This window comes from Aethalodelphis obliquidens, unplaced genomic scaffold, assembly GCF_003676395.1.
Source record: "Aethalodelphis obliquidens isolate GAN/ISIS:26980383/991018 unplaced genomic scaffold, ASM367639v1 scaffold5, whole genome shotgun sequence".
Classification (NCBI taxonomy): domain Eukaryota; kingdom Metazoa; phylum Chordata; class Mammalia; order Artiodactyla; family Delphinidae; genus Aethalodelphis; species Aethalodelphis obliquidens.
The window spans coordinates 45,423,605-45,451,246 of NW_020837949.1; the positions used below are offsets into that span (position 1 = coordinate 45,423,605).

The 27,642-nt window shown below is 52.2% G+C and overlaps 2 protein-coding genes across 3 annotated transcripts in view; one reads left to right on the forward strand and one right to left on the reverse strand.

The window, feature by feature from the left end:
- The window catches only part of CRHR2 (corticotropin releasing hormone receptor 2), a 44,638-nt gene extending 29,922 nt beyond the window's left edge, over positions 1–14,716 (forward strand). For both annotated transcript variants that reach the window (XM_027102269.1, XM_027102270.1), the window contains 10 exons: positions 528–613; positions 2,022–2,131; positions 2,525–2,642; positions 4,483–4,636; positions 5,166–5,226; positions 6,695–6,767; positions 11,578–11,663; positions 11,837–11,972; positions 12,401–12,442; positions 13,634–14,716. In XM_027102269.1, coding sequence (XP_026958070.1) covers positions 528–613; positions 2,022–2,131; positions 2,525–2,642; positions 4,483–4,636; positions 5,166–5,226; positions 6,695–6,767; positions 11,578–11,663; positions 11,837–11,972; positions 12,401–12,442; positions 13,634–13,774 — 1,007 coding nt within the window. In that variant the 3' untranslated portion in view covers positions 13,775–14,716. The remainder of the gene's footprint in view (positions 1–527; positions 614–2,021; positions 2,132–2,524; positions 2,643–4,482; positions 4,637–5,165; positions 5,227–6,694; positions 6,768–11,577; positions 11,664–11,836; positions 11,973–12,400; positions 12,443–13,633) is intronic.
- Positions 14,717–25,962: 11,246 nt separating this feature from the next.
- GARS1 (glycyl-tRNA synthetase 1) overlaps positions 25,963–27,642 on the reverse strand; it is a 40,581-nt gene continuing 38,901 nt past the window's right edge. Inside the window, exon 17 of the mRNA XM_027102271.1 lies at positions 25,963–26,262. Within this exon, the coding sequence (XP_026958072.1) occupies positions 26,137–26,262 (126 nt within the window). The 3' untranslated portion in view covers positions 25,963–26,136. The remainder of the gene's footprint in view (positions 26,263–27,642) is intronic.

A 27,642-nucleotide genomic window follows, 5' to 3' on the forward strand; every position in this document is an offset into this window, starting at 1 on the left:
TCAGGAGCATAAAATGATTGCGATTAGGATGGAAACTCTTCGGCATGCTGAAAGCAGTGAATCTTCAGCCACATCCCAGGGCTCACAGTGGGGTTCAGTTTCAAACAAAATTACAGCGAGTGTACAAAATGCTAGTCAAAAATTGTATCAGAGGGCTTCCCTGGTGGCGCAGTGGTTGAGAGTTCTGCCTGCCGATGCAGGGGACACGGGTTCGTGCCCCGATCAGGGAAGATCCCACATGCCGCGGAGCGGCTGGGCCCGTGAGCCATGGCCGCTGAGCCTGCGCGTCCGGAAAAAAAAACACACACACAAAAAATTGTATCAGAAATGGGTTTTATCATGCCTTTTAGCTACCATGAGTGGTAAGGCTTTTGTGCACTTTTCACATGAATGACTTTCACGTGAACGTTCAGATGTGTTTCCCGGCCTAGAGAGGCTGAGACATAGGGACCTTATCCTGTGGGCACTAGGGAGCCAGGGAGTGTTCTTGAGGAGGGGAGTGACCCGCCTCTTGGTGCATTTTGTAGGGAATGCCTACCGAGAGTGCTTGGAGAATGGGACCTGGGCCTCACGGATCAACTACTCACAGTGTCAGCCCATTTTGGACGATAAGGTGAGTGACTCCCACCTGCCTCACCCCTGGTCCGGTACAGGTAGTAGGACTCAGAGCACAGAGGATGCCAAGGGTGGCAGAACCAGTCCTGTGTCACCCACCCACCCCTTTCTTGCACCTCTTACCATCACTCTATGCCCCCTGCCCTGTGAGAAGGGGACGTAGAGGCTCACCTTCAGGAGAGCTCAGCTGGTGGAGGACACCAGCAAGGTGGCACATGGCACGAGACGGGGATGACCCTGTAACCAGTGCCCCGACATCTAACAGGCAGTGTGACTTCCTTCCTCCTCTGGGCCTCAGTTTCCCCGTGTGGCATTCTGATTCTATGACTCCACGTGGAAACAAGTGCAGCCCCCAGAAGGGCAGTCCCCACGGGAAGCTGGGTCCCACTCCGACCTCACCAGCCCCCCTTGCTCTGGTGCTGGATTCCGTGTTATCTGCGGTGCCAGCCTCCTTCCTCTTGAAGCTTCGCCTCGTTCCTGACCCCAAATGATACATCCCACCCCATCCCTCTCCTCCTTTGCCCATTACGGCCCCCAGTGGGGCTGAAACTTTTCCCCAAAAGAAGTCCAAGTTCAGAGGAAAAACATTTGTCTGCCCTGAGAAAGTGATTCTACAAAATGCGAGCCAAAGGGGTCTGCAGTGAGGGCCACAAGAGTGACAAGTGGGATGGGCCATAAAGGAGAGAAAGAGGTCCCCTCCTGCCCTCTGCCGTCACCTCTTCGTCTCACAGCCCCTCTGAGCAGTGGCAAACCAAAGCGGTGTGGGGTGGCGGGATAGTCTGCCCTGGCAGGAAGGAGTATTTTATCGTTGCCTCTGTTCAGAATTGCCAGCACGTGGTGATAATAAAAAGCAGACTGATTTTATTTGGTCTTAATATTGCTCTTAAAATCTCTACAGATAAGGTACCCCCTCACTGCTGCACCCCGGGCAGACTGATCCCAAGGCACCCCCAGACCTGCCATAGGTCGCTGCTTCTGAGACAGGAGGACAGGTTGGCTCCATTGTACAGATATCAAAACTGAGTCCCAGAGATATAAATCAATACACCCTCAGTTGCTCAGCCCATTAGGGTGTGAGCTGAGATGAAACACAGGTGTAGCAACTCCCATTCCAGAATTAAAAAGAAAATAGGATCTACATGCCCATATCTCTGGCATAACTCAGAATACACTGTGCTCAGATCTGCCCTCCAACTGCACAGGGGACACCTGACCACAGCCATTTATACCAAGAGCCACGCAGGGCCGACAGGAGAGAGCTCTGGGTGCCAGGTGTGGTGGTGACACTTGGAGCCTCTTCTGCCCCCAGGGTCAGGACGCACAGGGTGGCCATTGCTAGAGTGCCTGGCCCCACCCTCCACATGCCCCAAGCCTCTGTCTGCCCGTGTGTCTGTCTGTGTGTCCAGCAGAGGAAGTATGACCTGCACTACCGCGTCGCGCTCATTATCAACTACCTGGGCCACTGCGTGTCTGTGGCAGCCCTCGTGGCTGCCTTCCTGCTTTTCCTGGCCCTGCGGTGAGTCCACCCTGCCCCTGCTTTTTCTCTGCCCTCCTCCCACGGCACCCCTTCACCTCACCCATTCTTAGCTCCTCTCTGGGGTCCCTGGAGCCAACGGACAAAAGGGGCTTGGGGAGGTGCCTGGGCACTGACCGCTGGCGGGCATGCAGGAGGCAAAAAGGGAACCAGCTCTGGAAGACCCAACCGTGGTCACCGCGAATGGGAATTTGGTTCCTGGTGCAGCCCTGCCTTCACCCCAGGCTGAGTCTCTCCCTTGCCTGAGGAGGGGGTGGCAGGGGGCGCAGGCCCAGCTGCCCCATGACGCCAGCTGCCCCCTGCCCCCCGCCCCAGCTGAGCTCTGAGCCCAGGTGCAGCCTGTCCCGGCTGATCCCTGCCCCGGTCGTCCCGCAGGAGCATCCGCTGTCTGCGGAACGTGATTCACTGGAATCTCATCACCACATTCATCCTGCGAAATGTCACGTGGTTCCTGCTGCAGCTCATCGACCACGAAGTGCATGAGAGCAATGAGGTCTCTGGGTAGAGGTTTGGGGCCGGACCTGGGGGACTCTGGGCTCTGGGGGCCCCCATCTCTCTTGCCCAGTCCTCGCGTGCAGACCCGAACCTGAGCTCACCTGCACCCATTCATTGTCCCTCCAGAGCCAGGGGTAGGGGAATGGGGCTCCAGGCCGGGGTCTGGGGAGCAGCACAGACCTGACAGCAGGCTTTGGGTTATCCCCGTCTTGTGACTTTAGCACCTCCCAGAGATTCCTTAGAGAAAAGGAGGCTGAAATTAACCTCTATTGAGCTTTAGAGCAATTCATTCCAATGAGAGACCTGTAGGGATTTCGCCCCCATTATACAGACATGGAAACTGAGGCTCGGGGAGGTTAGATGACACTGTAATGATGCCTCTACATCTGGGCCACCAGGACCTTGAGCAGCCAGCACGTTAGCTGCCCACGGTGGATTTGTGTCAACCACTGTAGTACTGTGTCCACGTCGTAAAACCAGAGCCCAGCATGGAGCCGTGCGCGGAGCTCTTTGGCCCACCGTTAGAGACTGCGCAATACATCGTCTCTGGATGGCTAGACCTGAGCACACACCCAGCCTGGCTTGACGCCTCACTTGGCCCCATGCTGAGCCCTGCCTCAGCACCAGTGGAATTCAGTCAGTTTGGGGTGCCCTGCAGCCCCATGTTGGCTTGTACTGACAAGGCATCATTAACTCGGAGGAAAAACAAGATTGGGAGGAGGGGATCTTTCGCATTCCGCCTCAGCAGGACTTTCTCAGAACAGAGGAGACAGGTGGCCGCATGGGGCCCGAGATCAGGGCTGGGACCATGGAGGAAAGTCACTGGCTGTGATCAGCTCAGCTGATTGATCGTCTGACAGCCCGGCTGTTAGAGCCGGACAGAGAGGCGCTGAGCTGTCCAAGAGGACAGTCAGCTCCCCATCACAGGGCTCCTCTAACCACCAATCCCCACATCCTCAGCTCTGAGGGTGCCCTGGTGACGAATCCCTGGGGAAGATGGCCAGGTAGGGTCAGTTGAGAAGAGCTCTGGCCTGAGGCCAGACCTGGCCGTGGCCCAAGGTGGCTCTGGGCAGGCTTGTCCCCCGAGGGAGGGGTAGTAACCGTGCTCAGAGGGACAGGGACAAATTCCCTTCCGCTGAGAAGGCAAATGGCACCAACATTCATTTCTTGGCGCCTGCCTTTGCCACCTCCATCTTCTTGAACCAACCTGCAAGATGGGATTATTCTTTTCTCTGCAGCACGATGAGGTTCAGAGAGGTATGGCCAGTTGCCCGAGGTCCCGGTGTAAGGAAGTCTCCCTCCGGAGACGGCAGAGATGACACTAAGCCCAGAATCTCCTAAACCCAGAGATTTGGGAGGGTCACCTCCACCGCTGCAGCTCACCTTCACAGACCCTGTACTAGTTCAATAACAATTTTCTTCTAATTGACTCGCTATTTTTTTTCTACATGAAATTTCATAGTCCATCCCGAAACGGAAACCAGTCTGACTCGCTGTGAAGTGAAGGTGACCCTCAAAAAAAAGTGACGGTGAAACACGACAGTGCTGTTCAGTTCTAGCCTCTCCCTGCAAAGATCTCAGAGTCAGACTCCCTCTTTCTTTTATGAAAAAGGAGATTAGAAAACACTGGTGAGAAGTCAGACCCCCTGGTACCAGGGGAGGCTGGCACTTTCTGGAAAATGTGGAAGAGAAAGGATGAAGCTTCCCAGAATGAGGTTCAAGGGTGTTTAATGCCATGTCCATGACTCAACTCAAACGACCTCCCCTCCATCAGCGCCCAAGCTGTGCACTTGGGCCTGGGCCCCAGGCAGCCACTGACTGCTGCCTGCCCCGCGCAGGTCTGGTGCCGCTGCATCACCACCAGCTTCAACTACTTCGTGGTGACTAACTTCTTCTGGATGTTCGTGGAGGGCTGCTACCTGCACACGGCCATCGTCATGACCTACTCCACCGATCGCCTGCGCAAGCGGCTCTTCCTCTTCATTGGATGGTGTGAGGGTCCTGGGGGGACCTGCAGGGTCTAGTGGGAAGAGGGTACTGCTGACAGGGTCACCTCCCTTCATCTTGGGTCCAAGGACCGGATCACATTCCTGTCTACCATCCCCAGGACAGTCCGAGGATGCAGCCACTCCCCTCCATGCTGGAGAGGAAGAAGCAAATAGTCCCTCTGAAAGGACAGTCCACAAATAGCCTTCCTCTTCTTGCCTGGAATGGCCAATCCAAAGACCTTTGTCTCTGGCTTCAAAAGAAAAGCTGGCCAGCTCCACTTCTCTATCAAAAAATCTCAGAAAATCACGCTGTCCCCTCATCTCTCTGACCTGCTTGGAGGGGATGACTGAGAGGGAGGGAGGGATGGGGGCAGGGGTCTAGGGACAGGGCCCCTCAAGGTCATGGATGGCCTGCAGTTAGATGATTGCAAACAAGATCCTAGCGCTTTGTGGTTCCTCCCCACACTGTGTTCTACGAGAGGGGCTCCTGACCATCTGTCTGTCCACTGCAGCTGTGTCTGTCCTTCTTTCAGGCATCCCCTGCCCCATCATCATCGCCTGGGCCATTGGCAAACTCTACTATGAGAATGAACAGTAAGTAAGGACAGGCCAGCCATGGGGCTCAGAGGGATGTTAGGACAGGTCAGCCACGGGGCAAGAATTGCAGCCACGCCAGGACAGTTCACTTTTCCATTGTCCTTAAATTGAGAACATTTCCTTGGCACCCAGAGGTACTCATGCGATAGGTGTCAAGTCAACTTTGTTGAATTGAGTTAGGAATCGTTCCTTTAAGCACCCAACGCACGACCCCCTTAGCCTTTGGTAAGGCGGCCTCCTGGAGTTGGGTGTGGCAAGTCTGGCTCCAGGCTTTCAGCTCAGAGCACCTTCAGCTGTGGTACGGAGCCCCTCACAGATGCCCGGGCCAGGCCAGTGGAAGCTTGTTTTATTCTGGCGTCCCAGTCTCTTCCTGGGGTGCAGTGTTCTGTGCTGGGACCCTCTCTGCACCAGAGACTTTGAAATACTCAGTCTCAGCCCAGATGATGGCAATTCTGGCTGCAGGTCAGCCAGGGAACGGCGGGGAAGTTGGGTGCCACCAGCTGAGAAAAGAGGGGACAGAGGAACGTCAGTATCTGTATACAAATATTCAAGGGGTCTCTGAGGATGGAGGGAGCAGATGGGATCTGGGGGCAGGGGGTAGGAATGGCGTGGGTTCTGAGAGCTCAGCATTAGGAAGAGCTCCTAACGATAAAAGCTGCCCAAGAGTGAGAGGGCTGCCTTGAGAGGTAGTGAGCTTCCCATCAAAGGGGGTGTTTAAGCAAAGAAAAGTAAAAAAACAGTGCTGGGAGGCTGCAGGGGAGAATCCTGCCTGAGGCAATGTGCACTGGATGACCTCTGAAGTTGCAGAAGACACAGAATTTCCTGAACTCTGTGGGGCCCTTTCTGAGGTCCAGTAGGAGTTGCTGGCAGAGCCAGACTGGGTCCTGGGCCAGCCCTTCCTCCATCCAGACCCTGAAGCTTCTTCACCCCTAGCATCCCCAAAGAATAACCAAGCCTCTAACAGGAGCAAGCTTCCTTCCCTGGGTGAATGAGGCCAGGGATCGGGCTAGGAGAAGGCTCCCGCCTCCACGTCTGCTGCTTTGTGCGTCTGAGTGCCTGGCACAAGGAGAGGCGGGTTCCAAGCAATGCGGGAACAGGTGGTACAGGCAGTTGGGCCCTGGCCAGCGACGGGGAGCCCAGCTCTCCTTTCATGGGCCTCCTGCATGTCCAGCCCTGGGCCCAGCATCCTGGGATGGGGTGAGGGAGCAAGGAGAAGGGGGAGGAGACCCAGGGCCTGCCTCAGTCTGCCTGGGGAGACCAGACCCTCCATGTAGGGCAAAAGGCAGCCCAGGTATGAGCCAGGGTGGTCAGTGGGGCTGGGGCTGTCCACCCAGGCTTCGGGGGAAGGAAGAGCCATGGAGATTGGATCTCAGAAAGAGTCAAGACAGAGGACCCTGGCCCCGAGGCTGCAGTGGTCCCCAGGCTGTGGTTCAGCAGGCCACTTACAGCCACTCCATCTTTGCAGGTGCTGGTTTGGCAAGGAGCCCGGCGACCTGGTGGACTACATCTACCAGGGCCCCATCATCCTCGTGCTCTTGGTAGGTCCTCAGTGGGAAGTGGGACAGGGCTGGGCACCAGGAGGACAGCAGAGGACCCACCCAGCAGAGATGCTGGGGAGAGACAGGGTCTGGATCGGCCCCCCCGCACACACTCTGTACGCACCACCCCGCTGCCTGGCATCCTGCTCCCAGCTCTCCCTTCCTCGCACTCCACGCCCTGATGCAGCCCTCTCCCCTCTCTGGCCCTCAGGTTCTGGGCAGAGAAAAGCCGACTGGCAGATTTCTAATGCCTCCGACATCTGACATCCCCTTGCCAGGTACAAGCCAGGCAAGGAGGGCAGCTGGTGGCAAGAGAAGGGTCCGCGGGATTCTGTTCAGCCCAGACCTACTCTCCCTCTACCCGCAGCGACCCCCTCCAGGGCCCAGCCCACCGCCCCCAGCCTGGGGGCAGTGGGACAAAGGAAGCATAACGAGCAATTATTCCTCATCCAGCTCCCCGCCCTTTGCCAAATGTATTAACATCTAAGGTATAATTGCTGCCAGGTATCTAAACCACAACGAGCTTTAATTAAGGTAGACTTTAAGTAGAGGCTGCATTCTGCAAAAGAAAAGAACCCATTATATATCATACGCTAAAAAAAATAGACATACAAAAAAGCCCCATAAGAAACTGGCATTTACGTAAGACTTATTTCAGGCTTGTTAATTTCAGGCTCCTTAAAGGGCCACCTGCTCCCAGTGCCCGATGCTTGAGCGAGCACCACCCCCTTGCACACAGCAGGTGCCTAATGGGGGCTTCTTTGGTCTACCTTGGAGACAATGACTGTTTATCTCTTTTTATTTCCTTACTCTCCTCCTTTTTGTAATTTCCTCAGGGATTCATTTGACCCCCCATCTTTGGAGTGTCCTTGATGTATATACGAACCGGAGATGACTAGGAAGGTTTTTTACCCACTGCCTGAAATTCCACCCTCAGGGCTCCATTCATTTCAGAGATAGAAGCCAGTCCTTGTCAGCAGTCAGAAGGGGGAATCATTGTCCTTGGAGTCCTAGCTGCAATGAGTCACTGATTCCCCCCCTCCACCAGTGTGAGCGGAAAGGCTGGCTTGGGTGGGAAGAGAGCCCCCTCTGCAAAGATGTTGGACAGCAGTGAGGAAATGAACAGAGAAGGGGGACAGGCTTGGAAGGCCCAGTGACAATACCCAACTCCCACCTCCTCTCCATGCCCCCTTCTCCGGTTCCACCCTCACCAAGAGCCCCGTGCTTGTCTTTCCCTTTGGACCCGGCCCACACCCAGCTATATGCATGGACAGGGCTTCCAGGTTCCAAGCTCAGCCCTTCCAGAAGCTCTATCTTCATTACTTCCAATCCTCACATCCTCGATGCCTGGAAGTAGGGATGATGCTCCCCGTTTCACAGATGAAGAACCTGGGAGATGAAACAGCTGCTCAAGGTCATCACTAATAGCTAGCTGAGCTGAGCCTGGAGGGCAGGTTACCCACCACCTCCCGCCATCCCTTCCTTTGGATACCCTGCCACCCCTGGCCTCCCCCAGCGGTCCACAGCTGTCTGAGAGACCCGTGCTCATCTCTGGGTTCTGGGAAGTGAGTTGGCTGGTTGGGTTTGCAGGAGGCTGTTGTCACTGTTGATGGCGTGGGAAAGGCATGAGCTCAGTGCTTTCCATGAGTATTTGAACCTGTGCCAACCTTCCCAGATGGGCTCCACGGCTATTCCCACTGGACGGACAAGGAAGCAGAAGCTCAGAAACGTTAATTAAGTCATTTGCCCAAGTCCACGCAGATGCCAATTGGAATAGCTGGAATTAGAGCCATGCGACAAGGACTTGGCGCCAGGCGTTCATGTGGGAGGTGGTCCCAGGAAACACAACGAGGGGTGGGAGTAGAGGACAAGGAAGGGAGGAAACCGATAAAGGTTAAGTGATAAGCAGGCTTCCATGGGGCAACACGTAGAAGAGTCTCAGAATTGACCCCTGGTCGGGAAGCAGGGTTACTTACCCATATGCTTCATGCGCCATCAGTGGAGGTTGCCCTGGAGACCTTGAATCCCCACATTTCCAGCTACCCTCTCCCCATTTTCAGGCTGAGCTAGCTCCCCTGGCACCAGAGAAAGCCCCAAGCTGAGAACTGTCCCCTGCAGCTACAGGTGAATGGTGTGTGGCACGTGAGGTCTGTCCAGTGAAAGCCTTGCCTCTTTGTTCCGTGGGTGGTGTCTTCCTCGGCAATATCCCGGCCGCCCCTATTCCAGGGCCTCCACCTGCCACTGGGAATCTCTGGGGTGTGTCCAAGAGCGGCATTTGGAACAAGCGCCTTTGATGTGCATACTCTAGTGGGAGAACCCTGGTGTCCCGGGGCCTTGTGAGCAGGGATGTGAGCTGTCTGGGCTTTCTCTGTGGCCCAGCCAGGGCCCTGAACGCAGTAGGACTCAGGACTTGGGCCTTTGAGACTCACTAGGCTCCACAGATCCAGGTGGACAAGCAGGCTGGCTATGTTGCTGGGCTTGGTGAATGTGCGCTACAAGGAGCTGCGATGTGATGGCAGCACCCCAATACCCAGAGCTGGAGGGGAGCAGAGGACACCCCCAAGGGCTGGGACTACCTCTCCCAGCCTGGGTTTAAAGGACAGGAGGAACCGTGTCTGAAGCCAAGGAGGAAGAGTTGTCAGTCCTCCTTCCTCCCTCCCTGCCCGCCTCTGCACATGCGCAGACAGGGAGGGTTTGGAAACCAGGTGGGAGGGCGGTGTCAGCGGCTCCCTGGGGAAGGGAGGAAGGTGCCTGCGGTGAAGTGAGGTGGAGAAGATGTTTTAAAGGGGGAAGCTGGGAACCAAGCCCAAAAGGAAAGAGTGACTTTGGGGCTGCACAGACCAGCCTGAGGTGGGGTGTAGGCAGCATCACCAGCTCCTGCCTAGGGTGAGCAGAGGGCATAAGGCCTTGTCTCCCAGACCCTCCACACCAGCCCCTGTCCCTGCTCTTGCCTCAGCACATGGAACAGCGCCCTGTAGCCCAGAGGTGCTCAGCAATTGCCTATTGACTAGATGGATGGGTGGTTGGATGGTTAGTGGATGTATGTACGTTACCTGTTGAATAAGTGGGTGAGTGGGTGGGTGGGTAGATAAACTGATGAATGGAATGTTGAGTAGATATTTAGATGGATGGATGAATGTTACATGTTAAATAAGTGGGTGGGAGGGTGGGTAGATAAAGTAATGAATGGATGGTTGAGTAATATTTGGATGGATTAATGGATGGAGGGATAGGTGGATAAGAGTGGGTGGATAACTGAGTGAATTGGTTAGTGGGTTTATGGACAATTAGTGAATAAGATTTAATGCAGGGAAATGTGGAAGAAATGAGAATATATTTTGACTCCAACAACCTCTGTTCTCACGGAAGTCATGAAGAATCGGAAAAGGTCAAGTATTTTGTATCACTTGTATGAGAAAATTAGGATCGGCCTGTGTGTTAAAGTGACCTCATGATCCAAGGGCATAGACCAGAAACCCAGGAGCTGGAAATTAGACAGGCCTTAAGAGGAAGCAAGGTGCAGCAGGCCATGGGCAGCCCTGGCTGAACGCTTCCACCACCCCTCACCCTGGGTTCACCAGGCTGTGCTACTGTGGGCACTGGAACAGCAGGCCGTGGCTGAGGAGGGAGCCCCCCAGGGCCCCAGAGTAGCCTCAAGCTTAGGGGTGACCCAGAGGCCACAGGGATGTGTGTCCCGTGATGTCTGCCTGTGTCCCCAAGCCTCAGAGCTTAGGAGGCTCCAGAAATGACGGAATCTCAGGACCAGGACTTGGGAGGGGTGTGTGTGTATAAACACACGCACACACTCAGACATGTGCACACACACAAGCCAGCAGACACCCCTGGGCTAATACGTATCTCCTTCTGACCCATGGGTACTTTCCTGTGCGAGGTCCCCAGGGTGTTAGGCATACAACACTCACTTTCCTGTCTACTCGCACTTGGAGATGGATGAAGAGAGACACGGGTGTGTCCATGTCCCCAGGTCCACACTCACACAGGAACACACCAAGGTAAACGCACAAGCACAGAGCACAGACCCACGGGGAGCATGGAGAAGGCAGCACACAGGCACACAGACAAGCCGACACGGGTTAACGGGACACTTGCACACCCGCAGAGACCACCACATGCAGCACAGGGCTGCCCCGGGAGGCCACACGGGCAGGTCCCGGGGAGATGCTGGGAGTGGCAGGCTCCGATGCTGAGAGGAGGCTCAGAATGAAGATAAATGAGCCCCTTCCAGGAGCCAGCTGCTGGAGTCAGCCCAGCAGCCTGTTCATCTCCATTGCCTCAGGCGTGTCTGCGAAGAATCTAGAGTTTTCCTGGGTGCAGGGGACGAATGGTGAGAGATTAATCACTCCTCCCAGCAACCGAGTTATTAATCACTCCATCTGGCCGGGTCTGCTCCACCAGGGCAGGACTGTCCTCTGTCCAAAGGGCCTCAGGGAGACCCTCAGTTGACAAGTGGGGGCCCTGCAGCAGCGGGGGCGGGCCGGGCAGAGCTCTGGGCGCTTCAGGAAGGAGTGACCTTTGTGCCCTTGTGCACTGCCTCCAAGGCTGCTTTTCCTCCCTCGGGTCAGGGTGTGGAGAAGCCGGCTCTGGAGTCCTCAGGTGACAGGGGACCCGGCAAGTGGGGTACCTGCCTGCCCCCGTGAGGGAGGAGCAGAGGTCTTGGGACCCCAGGCAGGTGCTGGGGTGAGTGGGTTGGGAGGTGGATTCTCAGTGGGTTACAGGGGAGGTGGTCGCCTCTCCTCTCACCCCCACCTCGCGGTCCTTCCTTTTTCCCTCTCTGCCCCCGTCCCTCCAGATCAATTTTGTATTTCTGTTCAACATCGTCAGGATCCTAATGACGAAGTTACGAGCATCCACCACGTCAGAGACGATCCAGTACAGGTGAGTGATGGGTGCCTTGACCCTCAGCGGGGGAGGAATGAGGAGGCCATCTGGGCCATTCCCCTGCCTCTGGGCAGGGCCCTCGCTCAGGCTCCCAGAAGAGATGCCAGCGAGTGAGGCCCCACGTGCCTCAGGGGCTCAGATGGGTCTTGTCACCCTTCCCCCCTCCCCAGGAAGGCGGTGAAGGCCACCCTGGTTCTCTTGCCCCTTCTGGGCGTCACCTACATGCTCTTCTTCGTCAGCCCTGGGGAGGACGAGCTGTCACAGATCGTGTTCATCTATTTCAACTCCTTCCTGCAGTCATTCCAGGTGGGGCACGTAGTGGGATGCGGCCACAGAGAGCGCCCCTGACCTGGCGTGCTCAGGCACCCGTGCCCTCGCTGGCTTGGTTTAGTTCGTATGCACTGAAATACAAGCGCGTGCACATCCTGAACCCAGGCCCTGGTGCCGTCACTCCCACCCCAGGGCCCAGGTGGGCCCACCCCTGACTGGGTCAGGGTCACCCTAGCCTGCACCTCCTGCCAGCCCAGCCCCTGCTCTGAGGACTCATGGCAGCCTGTCACTCGCAGTGGACCCCGGTACACCTGCTCCACGATGGGGGTGCCTACCCAGCTCTGAGCCTCCGGGGTCCCGAGGCAGAGTGTTCCCCCAGTCGTCCTGTCCCCTCTCCACCCCCCGACCCCCCAGGCAGAGTGGCTCCCTGAGCAGGTCACTGACGTCTCCCTCTTCCTTCCCAGGGTTTCTTTGTGTCCGTCTTCTACTGCTTCTTCAATGGAGAGGTATGACACCAGGCCCAGGAGGCCTGTCCTCAGACCCCACTCCAGGGAAGTTCGAGGGGAGCCCCCCCAGCCTTTTGGGCATCCCTGGCTCTGCTCAGCTCTGCTCTGGAGAAGGGAGGGGAAGTCTGGAGAAACCACCCAGCTTTGGGGAGACAGGAATCCTGCCTGAGGGACTCCAACCAGTTTAGAAGGTTGACTCTGCAGGTCAGAAACGATATATCGACTCTCTCATTGCACTCGGAGAGCTGGGTGGGCAGGAGCCCAGGCCACAGGGGCTCACAGAAGAAGGAAGCCAGAACACAGGTGATGACAGGAGAGCGCTTTCCAGGAGCAAGTCAGGTGTGAGCCATGCATCCAGGCCTTTATGGACCCAGGGAGCAGAAAGACACCAGCGCGTCCTTTCTTGTCCCCTGCCGCCGCAGGGAAGGCCACACGCCTGTGGGTGGGCTCCAGGGAGCCAGGCTCTGGTGAAACTTGGTTAGCTTACAAGGCCCAGAATCCCAGCGCGGCGGACTTGGGGGAGATGTTCGCTCAGGCCTGTGGTGGGTGAGGACACACAGTGGGTGCTGGGGCAAAGAGCAGACACCCTCCCAGGGCCCGAGCGCTTCCAGACACCCCAGAGGAGTGCCAGTGCCATCCTGAGGCCTCTTCACCTGCCCGTGCACAGGGCAATGGTGGGGTCTGCATGCCTGCGTCTCTGTCAGTTAAAGCAGACCCCAGATAGGAAAGTCCAGCAGTGGAGACCGGCATGTGCTGGAGGGCAGGGAGAGAAGGAGCCATAAAGCAAGCAAACAATGCTTACGGAACAGTTATTCTGTTCAACCACGTGCCAGGCTAGCCTGTGGGGGACATGATCCAGTTTGCAGAAAAACTTCTTCCATTGCAATACAAATGAGAATAGAACAGCACCAGTGACGGTCGGGTCTTGAAATGACTAGCTCTCCATCTCAGCTGCGTGCTGTGGTGAGCGAGGCAGGTCTTTCAGGAGGTAGAGGAGGTCAGGGCTGCAGAGGAGGTGAGAAGGACCCTGCTTTTGGGAACAGCCGGTCTCTGGATGTGAGGCTGGCAGTCAGGGGGGCCGCCCCAGCCTCCCTTGGTGGCCCTGCAAGGGGCAGGGAGCAGGGGAGAGGACCGGCCGGGACCCAGGATTGGCCTCCACAGGCCCAGTTGAGCCGCCTCCTAACCCCGCAGGTGCGCTCGGCTGTGAAGAAGAAGTGGCACCGCTGGCAGGACCGTCACTCCCTCCGAGTCCCTGGGGCCCGGGCCGTGTCCATCCCCACGTCACCCACGCGGGTCAGCTTCCACAGCATCAAGCAGACGGCCGCTGTATGACCCTCAGTACCCTCACCTCACCCATCACTCCACCATCGGGACAGCCTCTCCACCCTCCTCCAGCACCTTTCTCTGGGTTCTCCTGGCTGCGCAGGCTCTGATGGGGGCAGAGGGAGGGGGGAGACCAGCTCTCCAGGCCGGCAGGAGGGAGGCTATGCAGCAGCACGAGGGGCTCTCAGGAACCAGGGCCAGCTGGACCCCAAGTCTCAGTGCGAGAGGGAGCTGAGCCGGGAAGTCACGGGAACCCCCGGAAGAGAGCGGGTCACAGGGCTTCAGGCATTGCCCACACCAGCCTCTCTGGCTGGATCCTCACTGTCGCCCTGTTCACCGATGAGGAAACTGAGGCCCAGAGCCAGGGAGGGCCTGCCCAAGTCACACAGCTAGTTCATGACAGACCTGGGGCTCCTTTGCCCCACTCATGGCAAGGGTCTTCCCACCAGCGGCGGGGTGATGGTTGGTCCCACCCCCTGCCTTCTGCCCCTAAGTTCTGTGGCGCCCTCTGCAGTTGGGAGGCACAGCAGCTAGAGTAAGATTCATTCCACTGGCTTCGTCCCTGGGACTCTCACTTAGAGAAGCCTCACCTATACCCCATCCTCCTGCCCCTCGGACCCGTGGAAGGATGCTGCCTCCTTTCCTGAGAGCCCTCTTCTCAGCCTAGTCCACCGATTCAGGGCCTTGGGGAGGGGCAGGTGGGGAGGAAGAGGTTGCCAGGGCAGCCGTACACACTTAGACCAACCAGATACAGGGTGTAGGACGAAACGGGGAGGAGACACGTGGGGGACGACAGGCTGGGAGAAGGAGTAGGGTAGGAATAGCAGAAACCAAGGTACGTCTTTGGTGACTGGAACTAATCCCTCAGCCCACACCTGAGACTGGGCTTCGGCCTCCCCTTCAGAAACAACATCTCCACTGTCTGTGAAATAAACTGTGCCTCTGTGGAAACGCGGCCTCCCCTCAGGTTTGAAGGCGTGCTGTGGGCCAGGGGCGGTGGGCTGGGTCCATCATCATTTGCAGAGACTCTCGCCCTGGCCTGGGGCCGGTTCTCCCTCTCCACCTGTGCCTGCAGGTCTGTCCCTTATCGTTTGCCCAGGCCCATAGCTGCCCCTCCTCCCCAGCTGAAGGCAGTTTAATTCAGCGTGAAGGAGAGGCCCAGCTCCCCAAGCAGGGCATGGCCTGTTCCTGTTCTGGAATCTGGAGGGAAGTGTAGAGCAGCTCCCCTCCCCCACACTGCAGTCTCCGTGAGCCACAACCGGGGCCATCTCCATCCTGGCCTCCATCCACCCTTCCCTCCAGGAGAAGGTGGGAGTCAAGGGGCCAGAGGAGCCATCAGGCTGGGGTTCAAAAGGGCTTTTGCTCTAGGTATGCCCCCTCCCCCATTTTTTTTGAAATTATGTGTCCCATTTTGCACATTTTTAAGTTGACATCTAATATTTTTCACATAAGTTTTAAAACTTGTGAGGGATGTGATTTCTGGCATTTGGTAAATATTTACATTTTAAAATAAAACTGCCCCAACCCTTTAAAGTACATCTTATGAAATCCAAACGCAGGAGTGATTTCATACTCTCATCTATTTCAAAACAAAAAAAACAAAACCCACAACCTGCTCTTCTTTAACAGTTGGAAATTCTAGGTTGTTCCTTTTCTCTTTGAACCTATGTTTTCACTCCATTCCCCCTACAGAATTGTTTTTGCTAATGCAGCACTTTTTACCGTTGCAAGTTTTTTATCGCTCACCTTATCATATACTTCTCTGCCACAAATATATATTTAGGAATCGGAATTGAAATAATTTCCTGCGACCAAAGTTGCTAAGAGTTTTTTAGAAAGTCTTCTGGATTGAGTTATTACAACTAATTTTTGATGTAAAATATAAGGTACAGTTGATTAAAACAACATAGATACTAAAAATTTTATAAGTAATTGTTAAACCTAAAAAGGAAAATACTGAAAACACATCTTAGTGAAACAGATAAGAAATTAATTATTTGTGAATCTAGGGATGAATCAGGATTCAGCATCATTTTCTTTTTCCATTTTTAGAGCGCTACATGCTGAGAAGCCTTTCACACAAATAAGGAGATGTCGTCCAATTCTCTGCATTCCTTCTGAGATGCGTGCCCAAAATTGCAGGGTGATTTATCATCAAAAGTGATCTGTCAGCTGGCCACTTGATTAAGTCCTCTTTAAATTTGGCTGGGAAAAATGAAATGAAAAATCTCAGACTTGTCTGAGTTCATAGTAGGGGCCACAAATCCTGCTTGAATAAATGAATGAGAGCCAGATCCCCAGAAACTTCCAGACGTTAGCTACTACGCTTTGGAAGGAGAGCCTGTATAGAAGGGACCCTCTGAGGTAGAGTCCCATGTCCAGTCTGGATATCTGCTTGTTGGACAAATGCCTGAGCATGGAGGGGCAGAGAGGAGCTGATTCTAGATCTGGAAGAACGAAATTCATCCCTCAGCCTCTGTTGTGAATACAACAAAGTAATTAATTGTGATTCTTAATTAGCTCTTCAGGGCACTGAGTAAGGCTCCCTCTGGTTCCCTGAGGCCCAACTGGCGATAAACAATCCGGCATCATGGATCCCCATGGAGGCCCCTCTGCCCAAGAAGGTGGAGAAATTCAAAGACCTGCCATTTCTTCCTGCCTCCTCCAGTTCTGGCCTCCAGTTCTCTGGGGAAGGCTGGTGGTAGACCTGCGAGCGACCCTGCAGCTGCCTCCTTTCCTTCTTATTCTTCCAGCTCAGCCCCAAATACATCGTCCTTTCAGGGCTTTCCAAAGGGTGCACTAGGGGTCTGTGTCGCTAGTTCCTAAGCAAATGAACTCCCCCAGCCCTGTGTCTCTAAATCCATCTCATTCCTCTGCCTGACACAGGTTCTGGGCTCTCCCCAGCACCATCAACAGGCACACCTGAATGGTAAAGTCTGCATCTGAAGGAATGAGGAGAAAGAAGTTCTTCCTTGGAAATGGGATGGGGGGGCGATTCTCTTCCCTAGAAAAGTATAAATGTATAATGTGCAAAATTACAGCGTATTCAATAGCACACGACATGTCTACAGAAACCATCAAAGGAACCACGGATCCAAGTTTAAAAGCCCCTGACCTCCGGATAAAATGTAAATACTCTGATTCAGCTAATAAGAATTCCCTGTGTTGGTGGTGTCTGTTAGAAGCACCAGGGCATTTAAAGCCGCACAGGTTTCTGAGCCCACTCCAGACCTCCCGAAACACGATCCCGGGAGGTGGAAACTCGCACTTTTAACAAGCATCCTCACACAGGAGGGCCCTGGGAGCCCCCAGCACACAAGGTGTGTCCCGTGCTGTGTCTCCCACTGTGCCCACCTGCCCTGGCAGTGGGCAACTCTTTCCCAGATCCTCTTCAGTGGCCACACTCACCTACAGTATTTATGTAAGGTTGGCTCTCCTCCAGCAGGTCATGAACGGCATGAGGGCAGGGGCTTGTCTGCCCCAGCCCTGAATTGCCAGTACCCAGGAAATGTCAGGGTTTCAAGAGAGAGATTTCATTTGAACTAAGGGTTCCAAAAGCATGAATCTGAAAACCACTGAACTTGCACAATTTTAGTGCCTTTGTTACCGACCTGGGTCCTTGGATTCTTTAATCAGTAGAAATTGATAGGAGGTCAGACGAGAAATTCAGGCAAGACTTCACTGGGATTCATGCTGCAGCGCGAGGGAGCGAAACCAAGTAACAGGTGCCCTCGATCCCTCCCCAAGTGGGGGAGGGTGACAAGCTGGTCCCTTAAATGCGTAGGGGTGAAGTGGTGGGTTGGGAAGCAGGGGTGGCTTAGGAGGTCTGCCCCCCTGCTTGGTGGCGCTGTGTGCAGGGGGCACGCCCAGTACCCTGCTTTTGCTCCCAGCACCTCAGAAATGACAGTTGGTTTGTGGCGTTTTTGTATCTTATTGTTCATAATTGCCCCAAGTCCCATCCTATCTCACCTTGGCCTCTTTCCTTTTGGTGCCCTGCGGGGTAGGAAGTAGTTTTCTAAGTGAGATTGCTGGAGGGACCTTCTACTGAGGCACAGTGGAATGAAAAAAGACAGTACACAAATTTGTAGAAATTGTAGGTCCAGGTGGATCAGTGCATTGAATGTGGAGAAAGGAAGGAAGACGTGAACATTGCATGGCTCTGCATGGCAGATTGGACTAAAAGTTTCTCATTTAATCTTCTGAAAAATCCTGCAATACAGGAACTTCTCTGGCAGTCCAGTGGTTAGGACTCCACACTTCCAATGCAGGGGGCGCAGGTTCAATCCCTGGTCAGGGAACTAAGATCCCATATGCCACACAGTGTGGCCAAAAAATTAAAAAAAAATTTTTTTTTAAATCCTGCAATATAGAAAACTCAGTTTAAAAAGAAAAAAAAAGGTAGCTACCATGAGTTACCAGTTCCTTTTAGGGGGCCTCACGCAGATCCAGGAACTCTTGTCTCTAAAAGGCCCTGGAATCTTAAGAGTTTCTCTGTCTGGAATCTCTTCTTAGGTCTACAAGTTTTATAAAAATTTTTAAATTTACTACTTTCATTTTGGTTATAATCTAAAAAATTTAGTAAAACATATTTTACCTTAAAACACCTTTTTCATAGGATCAATTGAAAGACAGTTTAACAGTACAAAACTTTAGCTCAAGTTTCTCATACTGAGGATTCCCTGATGTGTTCCAGGGGGTTTAGAGACCTGTTTCTTCTACAAAGTCCACTACAATACCAAGTTTGAGAACCTGCCTTGGTCAGAACGGCTCAGAGGCTGTGGGGTTTTTGCCAAGTGGGGCAGGTGTTTTGAACCAAGTGTTGATCTATGTATGTATGTCCAGGGAAGTCATCTAGAAGTAAGCCGTTTTTTACACCAAAACACTGAACGTGGCAGCTGCCCTGGAGAAGATGCCTTCAGAAGTCATTCAAGTATTGATATTTCTTGAGCACCTACTGAGTGCCAGTTACTCCGCTGGGCATAATGGAGGACATAGCCTTGAATGAAGTGACCCAAATCCTTGTCCTCATGGAACTTACATTCTGATGGGGAGACTGAAAATTAAACAAGACAAACAAGCAAAATGTGTTATGAAGTGTTAAGCTCTAAAGAGGAGAAGAGGACAAGGAATGGGGGTACGAAGGGTGTACGGATCTTAATGTGCCTGATGGGGAGAGGGTGTGGCTCAATGTTGAAACTGTAGATGGAATGGCTGGGGGAGTGTTCACTGGGGTGATGGCGGAACAAAGTCCTGGAGGCAGTGAGGGAGAATGTGTAAGGATTGGGATGGAAAACATTGCAGGCAGATGAACAGAGAGGGCCAAGGGCCCGCTTCTGTGTGTGCTGGGCAAACAGGACAGAAATCAGCGTGTGTGTGTGTGTGTGTGTGTGTGTGTGTGTGTGTGTGTGTGGTGGGGAGGGGGATGGGGGCCACGCAGGTGTTATTCTTGGGTGACAAGAAAAGCCACTGAGCTTTTAGGTTGAATGGGATCACTTTGGCTGCTGGGTGTGACACAGATTGTGAAGGGGTGCAGGTACAGCGAAGAGTTCAGGTAAGAGTCTTTGGCTATAGAGCAGGCGGGAGATGGCAGTGCCTTGGACCAGGGCGGTGGCCCAATTCTGAATAGCTAGTGAAGATGGATCTGATGGCCTGGATGCGGGACACAAGAGAGAAAACTCAAGACTGACATCTGTTGTCACTAACCCAGAGGAGAGGTTAATGGAGTGGACCAGTTTGCAAGCTTGCTTCAGAACTCTTCTTAGAAAGATGGGAGCTCTGGCCTCAATTTAAAAAAGAATGTTCATAAAGATTTTTTAAAGCTTGTCAGTGCTTTTTTTCTTTCCCATAATCTCATCCTGCTTAATCTCACTGTCAATTAACTCGTCCTCAGATGCAGAACAGTGGGTTTGGATGAGCCAAAGAAGGTTTTAATTAGCATGAGCTGTTCTAGTTAGCATGACTGCTTCTGCACTAATTGCTGGTGATTGAGTTTTAAGACCCAACAAATGCAGACATTGGCTGGAAAAATTCTACTTCGGCTCGCTTCTGCACCAAGTCCTGAATGGTAAAAGAGGAGGGCGGTGAGCTTTGGTTCCCAAAGAGAAGGGCTCTCTCTTCCCAGGCCCAAGCTCAAGAAACTTCCATTAGGTTCAGGCTCAGGCTGTGGCCTGGGACAGAGGTGTGGAGGGTTAGAGCAGGGCTATCACAGCTAGATTCTCGAAGAGTCAGGACTGGAATCCACTTTGCAGGGTTTCCGACACAGAGCTCACAGCTGCACCCACCCCCATCCAGCAAGATCACAGCTCCTTAAATAAAATCACCCAGGGAAACCGAAATCCCGCTTCCCCATCCCCACACCTGCTTGTCTAACTGTGTCACTGGATACAAGGTTCTTTTAAATTCACATTGTCAAAGAGAAGCTCCTTTCGGGAGAGTGATGGGTCCAGCACTTCACATGGCAAGAAAGTGCACAACGGTGCAAGAGTAGGCAAAACACTGAAGGGAACAAGAGGAACGACGCCCTCTCTGAGGGAGCCCCTAAGGCTCATCTTGATACACTGTCCCTGTCCCCAACACGTACAGTCCACAGCATCTGGGCTCCCACAGAGGAGACAGACGGTGCACATTTGCTCATTCAAACAGACCCTTTCTCTTTGAAATCCAACGAATCCAACTGTCCATGACCCAGGACTGGGTCTCTCCATCCAGTGTCCACAGCTGCAGTTCTGCAATCTCCGCTCTGGCCAACGTGGAGTGGGCTTAGAATTAAAAAATGAATCAAGCCTTTCTCATTTAACACAAGGGTCACCCACCAGCCCCACCCCACAGGGCCCAACGCAGGTTCACCTGCCTAAAGTTGTGCTGATGGAGGCTTTCTTCTTTCTTTCTTTCTAAATGAGGACACAGTTTCTTTAATGGTAAAGAATTGTCAGCTTTAGGTCACACACGTTGCCCACAGTAACACTGCCTGCGTGTCTGAGTTGACTCACTTGTGGAAGTGTCTGCCTCCAGAGTCTACCCTTTACTATGATGATACCTCAGCCGCAGGAAATGACATCGGGCAGGAAAACGAGAATGGTTATAGGTTCTGGACCCAAGTATCAACAAGCACAGAGCAGTCAGGCCAAAGACAGGCACCTCCCACTCAGCTGGCTCCGGTGCAACTCGCAGGAGCGAAGGGAAAGGTATTACTCAGCTGTTCGTGGATGGACCGACTAAAAACTTAAACCATCCTGTTCAACCAGCTTTCAGAAAAGGAAACGAACGCTCAAGGAGAGGAGAAAAAGGAATGAGGGACTCAGGTGACCGTTCTCCCCTCTCCAGGTGAGAGCCTCTTACGGTTCCCGTGTGATAACTCTTAGCACTCCTCCCAGACCCAGACGGCAGACAGCGGTGCGCATGTTTACGCCCTAGCTGCTTGCACTGATGACTCAGTTTTTTTTTTTAAATAAATTTATTTATTTATTTATGGCTGCGCTGGGTCTTCCTTGCTGCAGGTGGGCTTTCTCTAGTTGCGGCGAGCGGGGGCCACTCCTCGTTGCGGTGCATAGGCTTCTCATTGCGGTGTCTTTTATTGTGGAGCACGGGCTCTAGGCACACGGGCTCTAGGCGTGCGGGCTTCAGTAGTTGTGGCTTACGGGCTCTAGAGCACAGGCTCAGTAGTTGTGGCGCACGGGCTTAGTTGCTCCGCATGTGGGATCTTCCCGGACCAGGGCTCAAACCCGTGTCCCCTGCCTTGGCAGGCAGATTCTTAACCACTGTGCGACCAGGGAAGTCCCTGATGACTCAGTTCTGACACATGCCCTAACCTGGGCAAAAGAATCTTAAATGGCTTCACAAATGATGCCTAAATGGTTTTGGTAAATCTATATATCGAGGCGGACAGGAATGCTGTGAACATCCTGATGCCAAGCAAAAATTGCATGCATTTTATGGGAAATACCCCAAATGGGCAAACGTTGAACAGTGGACAAGAGATAAAAGTAGGAAATAAGCAAGGGCGAGAGAGAGATGAGAAGAGGAAAATTTTAGCTTGATAGGACATTAAGCAAAATTGGTGGTTGAGGACAGAAATGGGTTCGTGGAGACAGAGAATATCAGTGCTATAGTCTACCAGTGAGCCTGTGGACAGTCTTCTTGCCACTTCCCTCATCTTCCTCTCTAGTGCGGGCAACAGAGAGAGGAAGATGAGGGAAGGCACAGGTTTCTCGTGAAATGAGTCATGGCTGAGAAAACTAGACTTCCTAACGTGGCTGAGAATCTGCTGCTACAAACTCCAAAGTGTGGGACATAAGGAAAGGTCTTGAGTTGCAGGGCGAGGTTGTATACAAGTAAGACTTTCCGGATGGCAACAAACTGTCTAAGCTTTGTAAAAAGTGACTGAGTAAGGCTTAGGTGCAGTTAGGATAGTGACAAGGACGGGAAGTAAGTTGTAGGCTCCTCCAGGAGCCCCATCCCTTACAGACCTACGAACCTGTCCAGTTAGCCACAAAGCCAACTCCACGACTCTACGGTACCGAGTGATAAAACTCAAGGTCAGCTATTTGGATTTGCAAAAGGTCAAGCTTTCCCAGCATTTGAGAAGGTAAGTTTCCACGGCTGTCAGAGAACACACGGATTTCCTCATTCTCTGAGGCTGAATACGCCGGAGCACTTCTCTTCTTAAAGGAAAGATTTCTTCGGACGCTTCAAGGCACGCTTCCTCTCGTCATCTTCATCCCCAGCCACAAAGGTAGAAACTAGCAGAGCACAGGTGACAGCGTAGTGCGATTTGATCGTGTACTTTGAACTTGGTTCAAAACTGGTTCTGCCCCCTACTAGCTGAGTGAACCTGTAAAGCTTCTGCTTCCTTTTTCTTTTATGTACAAGGACAATAAGGATACTTAAATTATTGTAAGGGTAGAAAGAGAGAGCACAAGGGACCTCTCTTAGAACAGCCTGGCACGTGGTAGGCACCCAGCAAACGTGCCCTTCTCCCTGGAAACACTGTGCTCCAACCACTGAAGTCCTGGGGAATGGGACAGGCCAGCCTATGGGGCCGAGGAGGGGAATTCACCCCCCAACACTGGGCAAGGGAAGCAGGATGTGAGCTGTAGAGGGTTCGTGAGCGCACATTCACATTTCATGCTCACAGCGGAGCAATGAAAACAATGCCCGCTAAATCCATCTTTTCTGGGAACTTTGGTGTTGACAACTTTTGACCCCTGTTGTCATTAGAAACTTTGTTCAGAAGACCCTTCCCCACCCCGGAGTGAGGGGGGCGGGGTTCAGGCTCTTTATGGCTTGAGGTGAAGCCTCCGTTATAGCAGAGGTTTTCCTAAGGTGCTTTCAAAAGACTGATGCCCGGGCAACAGAACTCAATACATTGGTTTGAGGGAAGCACAGATGTGAGCAATTTTTAAAGCTCCAGTGTCTCCAGTGTGCAGCCAGGGTTGAGAACTAACTCACTGCTGCGACAGGTTTAAAAAGATGTGTCCTGAAACATGCAAGGAAGGTACACCATCCCAGCTGGGAGAACAGAAGTCACCAGCACCAGAGGGGCTCCTGGCAGGAGGGCAGGGCCACAGGCTACTGCTCTCAGGCATTTCCTGGTGAAGCTCCCAAATTACATTCCAATTTCGGAAGAGATATTAATCCCCTCCACATGGTCTTAACACAATTATTGGTTAGACACAGCCCAGTAACCAAGAATTATTGAAGAGACAAGAGGCGAATTTTGAGGCACAGCAAAATTATTCATCCATTCATTTGCTGAATCTTCAGCTAGATTTCTTTGTGCTGTAGGCCAAATGCCAAACAAACAAAACCTGCCTACCTACTATGCCTTACACACAGTCAGACTATCAGCAAAGATGCTGGTGCAAGGCTCTCTCACATGAGTGACGCCATCAAAATCTCTCCATCCTAAGTGCCCCCCCCCCCCGCAAGAGACACAGATTAATAGTTTCCTCTGGTGACAGGAGGTTAATTTAGGAGCAGCTGTAACCAGAGATCATTTGCATTTATTTCCAGGTGATCTGGTTCTCTTGTGAATAGACTCCACTGGCTAAGACAGTCACTACCGTTACCCTAAGTTTATACTGGTTAAGGGACCAAAAATAAATAAAGGTCTAGAGTGAATGTATTTCAAGTGATTTATTGAACAAAATAATTTTGCAAATTGTTGTCACAAAGACCTTTGGACATCAGACGTCTCCAGTACCATCTCACCCAATTAGTAAGATCATTTCTGTATTTACACGACTTGGCAATGATTTCCTTTTCTGGAACGCTCATCTGTATTCAGTATTTTACTACTATGAGCTATCAAGCACTACTAAGGTTCTGGACTCCTGCAGAACTCAGGCACAGGACACCTCTCTAGACTCAACTCCTGAATTCCAACCGAAGTTTTAAAGGAACTCCTGTGTTCCTATGTACATTCCACGGAAACCAGTTAGAATCTGACCCTTCCCCGTCCCTGTTTTTCAGGACAGTGAAGAACAGATGTGGCTTCCCTGAGAGGCAGTGCTACTTACCCAGCTCTTGAGCTACAGCCCAGTTTGCTACATACAAATACATAAATAATAAGGGCCTTACAGTATATCAAGCCAGAAAGACCCTGGCCTTATATCCGCATCGGGCTTGAACAGAGGAGAGGGGTGCGTGCACACAACTCTTGTGTGTAAAGAGCCTCTTTGTTTAGAAAACAACTCTTTCGCTGCTTGTGCTCACAAGCAAGACACGTGACACAGAACCAGAGGGCTCTGCCACTGGCCCATCTTCCCCACTCAGGGAATCAGTCGCTTCAGAGACACCGGGTGTTGTCTCAGGAGAAATCACGCATTGCACATAGAGGAAAGAACAGAGAAGGCAGGGCTGGTAGAATTAATATCCAGCAACTAACTCATGGCAAATGTATTTTCCAATGAAAAGCGAAGAGCGCTTGGGTTCCAATCCCTTTATGATCCGAAGCAGGTAAATCCCACTATGTGTTTAATGTATCTTTTCCCATCAAGGAGCTCATAACAATGTCTGAGGTGGCGGTGACTGTCTGACTATGGAGGTGCCCACTGTAAAAGGAAGTTAAATAAATGGGAAGAAGTAAAGACAACTGCCCCCCACCCCTACTCCAGCCCCAATGTGACAATGCTGGAATACACCCCAAGTGAAGAGCTAGATTATTAGGAATCTGAGGTGAAAAGAATCCCTAGAAAATAAAAACTCAGTTTATTTAAAAGCTAGTTCCTTCTAATTTAATGATGAATACTTTGAAAAGCACTGGGTAGAAGAGAAATAAGTTTCAGTGAAAGGCTTTCTTCCCCATATTTGTTCAAAACTTCAAGACTCATCCAAAGTCTATTTATTGACGACCTACTACGTGCAATACTGTGGTAGGCGTCATCGGAGATGAGATAAAGATGAGAGAATCCCTGGGGCACTCTTCAACTGCTCTTCACACCCAAGACAAAGGAAAACATTCTGGAAAGGGCCCCTCCCCTCCCCTCTACTGTCTGAGAGGAAGATGGGAAGCCAGACAGTCTTAGGTCTGTAAATAAAGAGCTGCTCAAATTGGCACATCCTTGAATTTTTTCCTAACAAATAAACATCTGTGTTCTGAGTGTCCTGTACAAAAACATCATAGAAGTAAAGTCCCTCAAAAGCTGAGCCAAAAAAATACTAGTGATTTCCAGGGCTACCTGGGAAGCTAAGTACAAGCACGTCTTAAAATTCAAATAGAGGCTTTCTGTCAAGGCACCCCCTCCCGGAGACTCTGTCAGCAGGAGAATGGGGTCAGCAGCCCTGACCCCACCCCAGCAAGCCTCCTCCGCACCTCAGCTCCTCCCAGAAGCCGCCCACCTACTCAGAGACTGCTGCCTCTTTGGCACAGTGCATCACCACCTTCTCGGAGAAAGAGAAAGGATAGAAAAGGCAAGTCCACAGACAGATGAGTGGCTGCTTGCAGCTGGGGCTGGGAGGCGCATGAGAGCTCCTTTTGGAGCGACGGAGATGTTCTAAAATTGGAAGGCAGTTACACAGCTCTGTAAATACACTAAACGCCATCAGATTGTAAGCTTCAAACAGGTGAACTTTACGGCTCTCTGAATAAAGTTAACTTTAAAATGTATTAACTGTGTTTAACATTAAGCCGTGAGTGTCTACCCAAAGGTAGGAGAAATAGCTTTGCTGAGAACGCGGAAAGATGAGCAAGCGGATTACAGGTTTGTTCAGAATTCCTTCAGCTTTAATTGTGGGAGTAAGATCAGGCAGCCACTGAGGATAAAATGCAGTCCCCGGGAGGAGATGCAATGCTGTTTTTCTTTTTGTAAAGTGGACATGATGAGAGTTATTCTTTTATTAGCGCAAATGGTCAAAAGTTGCCAAAACTGTCCTCATTCTTCGATTGTCTCTTTTTTCCCAGTTTCTTGACCTTCAAAGAGAGGATATCTGGCCTCCACATCAGCCCACGTGATGCTGCCATTGGCCAGATCGCGAACTACGCTGGGCAGTTCAGAGACCTGGGGTAAAAGGAAAGAGAAGTCCCAGAATCAACCACCTCGATTAGATTGTCCAAAAGAGGATTCACCCTGAACTCAGGAAACTATATAGAGAGCCAAGGCAGTGTCTACACAATGACAGGATCCCTCTACAAACTGGTCCCCATACCATGTTTCTTGTGACTCCCACTGAAGCCTCTTTACCTCCTTCCCAGGCCTGGGTTCAGGCTCTTCTTCCCGCCCAGAACGGCTGCCTGCTCCCTGGATAACTCAATTCTCCCGCACAGCCTTTCCTAATTATTCCAAATCTCTGTGCCACTTGAAGTTACTTCATGTGTGTAAAATTTAACTCTTAAAACTGGGGTCAATCAAGTAACATGAGTGAAGGGAGCTGGGAAACTGGAGAGCTCCCATGAAGGGGGCCAGCTGTTCCTCAGCCAGAACCGAACATTGGCTGCCACACAGCAGGGGTTCTCAGACTTGAGTAACCATCAGAATCACCTGGAGGGCTTGTTAAACCAGTTCTGCCCGACCTCTCTCTCTCTCCCCCAACCCAGTTTCTGATTTAGTAGGTCTGGGGTGGAGACTTCTCTTTCCTAACAAGTTCCCAGGTGATGCAGGTGCTGCTGGCCCAGGGACCACACTTTGAGAACCCCTGCCCGACGGGAACATCGGTTCAGAGTAGCCAGATCTGGTTCTGTAAAAAGATGAGCCAGAAATCTGTGACCTCTGTAGTAGACTAAAAATTCCCTTGGAAAAAAGCAGTCTTTCACTTATGTTTTCCCTATTACTCTCTGTAACAAGCAGAGCACACGATAGGCACTCTAAATAAAAACCTGCTCAAGATAGTCAGGCGGCTGTCAATTAAAGTGGCCACTCTTTCCTTTCCCTCCTGTACTTTTCCCATCTCCACTGTTCCCTTCCCATCAAGTAAAATTACTGAAACATTATTCACTGTTTTGAATTGATTAATTGAAAAAGTTTATACGTACTCATGTGTACATTTATATAGAAATATAAAGATAAAACTGTCTACGCCCCCGAAAGCCTACCAATAAAGCTATGGCAACAACCACCAGGGATCATATTTCCCTTGTCCAAATAAATAACTATAAAAGGGAACTGTGAGAGAATGAGCCCAGAGTGATCTAAATGGCTATAAAATATTAGAGAGGGCTTCCCTGGTGGCGCAGTGGTTGAGAGTCCGTCTGCCGATGCAGGGGACGCGGGTTTGTGCCCCGGTCCGGGGGGATCCCACATGCTGCGGGGCGGCTGGGCCCGTGAGCTATGGCCGCTGGGCCTGCGCGTCTGGAGCCTGTGCTCCGCAACGGGAGAGGCCACAACAGTGAGAGGCCCGCGTACCGCAAAAAAAAAAAAAAAAAAAAAAAAAATATATATATA